Below are 3519 nucleotides of genomic sequence, written 5' to 3' on the forward strand. Positions count from 1 at the left end.
ATTTAAACATAAAAACAACATTTTAATAACAGCTAAAGGTGACATAGATACTTTATTATGGTATAGTATTTAAATATATGCCTGAGAAACACATAATATTGCCCCTTTAATTCTCATGATGTTTAGTGTTTCCAGCTACCCTCAGTACTTCTATTGTCACTCTTYACCCCCCCAGATCTGCCCCACCCACGTATACCTGTTCCCAGGTGTCTCCACTCCTCTCATTCAGCCCCTGCTGTTTGCCTCCTTAAATTTCTCTTCACATTTATCTGGATTTGTGCTTGTTTAATCTCCACAATCAGACAGAATAGGATAAATTTATTTGAAATGAGTGTGAAAATTATCTATAAATGAATGCAGAGAAGAAGAAAAAAGCACATTGTAGCTTAAAMATCACTTTGCTGAATTTGGAATAACTTGTAATACATTAACAAGTAATGAAAGTTGGTTAAACATTTGTCAAAGCTGCATATTTTACAAAGTCAATACTTATTTAAGGACTAAAGCAAATTATACAATTTTACGATCCTAAYGTGTTTGATCTGATTATTTACCATAATAATGAGAGTATTTAACAATTTATGTAATCTAAACCCACGGCACCCAGAATGAGAGTGTACATGAAAGCATTATTATTCCTTACCTCGACAGTGTACTCCTTCATCGTACCCGTCTTCACAGTCTTTAGCCCCRTTGCAGAGTTTGTTGAAATGAATACATTTTTTTGTCCCAATGCATTGTATGTGATTAAGGGGACATCTGATTACCACCTCCTGCGAGCCTGAAACAGAAAAACAAGAGCGCATCAAAAATTAATACATTTTATTTTCTGCAAAAACAACATTAGCATATCTTTTCCTCAAAGAAATTGACAAAAAAACTCATAATAGGACGTTTCAAACAAAATGTCAATTGTGTTTTTTTTGCAAGCACCGTTTTTGTGTGTGTGTCTTCTAAAAGTGTTGCTACTTCAAGACCTCTTTTATATTAGAAATAATATATGCTTATGCAAATATATTTGTACATCACAGCATTGTTCTTTACACACAACAGATGTTCGCCACAGCGCTTTGCAGCCGCGTTGGTGGAATCCAAATAACAAACTACCCGACTCCCACTGCAGGCTGGGCAAACAGCGAGGAGCAGCTGTTTAAGGATTCATGAGACACATAGATAAGTGACCCTCATTCACGTGGCAGCCCCAAGGGCATATAAAACACAGCTGACCAGTACACTTGCACTGAAAATGTGTCACATTTCCACCTTAATTAGCCTGATATCACTTAGAAACGTGTCATCACGAGCACTTAATAAGAGGATTTATTACCCATGTGATAGGATTTGAAACTATCATTACAGTTCTTCCACCCATAAGAACTTAAATATTAGTACACTTGGATAATCATGACAATTGCTTATTTGCGACACCTACTTCTAAAGTAAGGGATGCCATGATTATTGCAGCTTTTACAAAGAAGGGGGTCAACCTTATAATAGATATTCTAATGAATACGTAGGAAAGAAGATGTATGTCTGAAAATACTCTATGACTTATACTAGACACGCTTTCAAGTTTTGCATTTGCTGCAAACAATAGCTTTTGTCTTCTAACACTTCCCAAACTATATTTATTTCATTTTCAAGTATGTAAAGGGGCAATATCATGTAAAATCAACTTTTTTGAGTTTTTATATCATGTTATAATGTTATACTCTCATAAAAAAATATGCCCAAAGCCTTGTTTTGACTCATTCATGCATGTTTGAGAAATCCTGCAGCGTTTTTAGGAAGCCATGCTGAGGAGCAAAACGACAGGTGGGGACCAGAAACGCCTTTTGGGACCAGAAACGCCCCTGGGACGTGTCTTTAAGCNAGCTGACCAGTACACTTGCACTGAAAATGTGTCACATTTCCACCTTAATTAGCCTGATATCACTTAGAAACGTGTCATCACGAGCACTTAATAAGCACTCATAATGCACTCATTCATGCATGTTTGAGAAATCCTGCAGCGTTTTTTAGGAAGCCATGCTGAGGAGCAAAACGACAGGTGGGGACCAGAAACGCCTTTTGGGACCAGAAACGCCCCTGGGGCGTGTCTTTAAGCTGCACTTCCTCATCACGGAGCACACCTCCCCACCCCCCACCCCACACACCCAGCCCATGACTCCTGCGGGCTGTCGGCAGTAACAGAGCAAACTGAAAGTGAAACTTAAAGACCATGTAAAGTAAAAATAAATGTGTGTTCTGAGGTTGTCACACTACAGAAATATGTGTTAATAATCACCCAGCCAAGTTTGACGGCCCTCCTGCACTGAAATGGGACAGGACAGAAGCAGAAGGTGGTTCTTAAAGAGACAGAGGTCAATTTCAAGGCATTTAAAAGTGGAAGTGATGAGAAGATAAGTTTATTTTCTATTTAAACATAAAAACAGCATTTTAATAACAACTAAAGGTGACATAGATACTTTATTATGGTATAGTATTTAAATGTATGCCTGAGAAACACACAATATCGCCCCTTTAAGCTTGACATTTTATAGCATATTTATATTCCTTATGTAAGAAAGCTGTTTGTACTAACTTAATACATTCAAAAACATCCAGAAATGTCACTCAAATTAGTTCATGTGTAAAAAAGAATAAAAACTAATCAAGTTATGAAATAAATATGAAAAAAGAAAAAATCAATAGCAAAAGCTTCATTCACACTCAACAGATATTGAACCTCTAAAAAGTAAGAAAAATCATAAAAAAGTACTTTTCGCAGATCGTCCGATCCCTTTGCCAAAGTGACCATTTGGCAAATGTCCTATTTAACACGCAGCTCTAAGGGGTTGTGACAAAGTGACAGTATTAGACACTTTTTTTTTGGTTTCTCACCACATGAGTTCTAATCTAATGTGATAAGGAGAGGGTTTATGCATGAATATTCAGTGGCACTGATCTGYTATGCAGGGGTATACAGATGGTCTTCTAACAGCTGAGGTGGACAGAATTCCTCAGTAATGTCAGCCACTACGGTACTACAAGGTATAGTTGCTCAAAGTCAAAAAGATAAGATAGTTTCTTTGTCCTTTATTTCCTCTCTCAAGGTGCTAATGACATTTAAACCATATTCTCTGCATGCAGCTTCTCTACTGAGTTCATAGGGGGTGGCTTTGGCCCAGTGGTAGAAAGATCCGCTTCAGATTAGAGAATAGAGGGTTCAATACCTCTATCCCCAGTCTTGCCATGTGCTGAAAGTTTTCAGGCAAGACATTAAAACCATTACTTCCCCGGTACGCTTATTAGATTATAAGCGAAAAGACGCAGAAAAAAAGCTGTATTTAAAGAGTCATAATGTTAGTGCTGTTTGTCGCTTAATATAGTAAAGCACTTTACAGAACCTAGAGAAGGTACAAAGATGCTCTGTATTGGTTTTGGCGTTTGTTACTATATAATAAAAAAACATATACATATATACACTCACCGGCCACTTTATTAGGTACACATGTCCAACTGCTCGTTAACACTTAA

General features: G+C 37.3%; 1 protein-coding gene across 1 annotated transcript in view; it reads right to left on the minus strand.

Moving 5' to 3' along the window:
- lrp1bb (low density lipoprotein receptor-related protein 1Bb) overlaps nucleotides 1–3519 on the minus strand; it is a gene marked incomplete in the record, with an annotated part of 232866 nt that overhangs the window by 158257 nt on the left and 71090 nt on the right. Inside the window, 1 exon segment of the mRNA XM_014016494.1 lies at nucleotides 644–781. Coding sequence (XP_013871948.1) covers nucleotides 644–781 — 138 coding nt within the window.

Source organism: Austrofundulus limnaeus, unplaced genomic scaffold, assembly GCF_001266775.1.
Source record: "Austrofundulus limnaeus strain Quisiro unplaced genomic scaffold, Austrofundulus_limnaeus-1.0 Scaffold146, whole genome shotgun sequence".
Taxonomy (NCBI): Eukaryota; Metazoa; Chordata; class Actinopteri; order Cyprinodontiformes; family Rivulidae; genus Austrofundulus; species Austrofundulus limnaeus.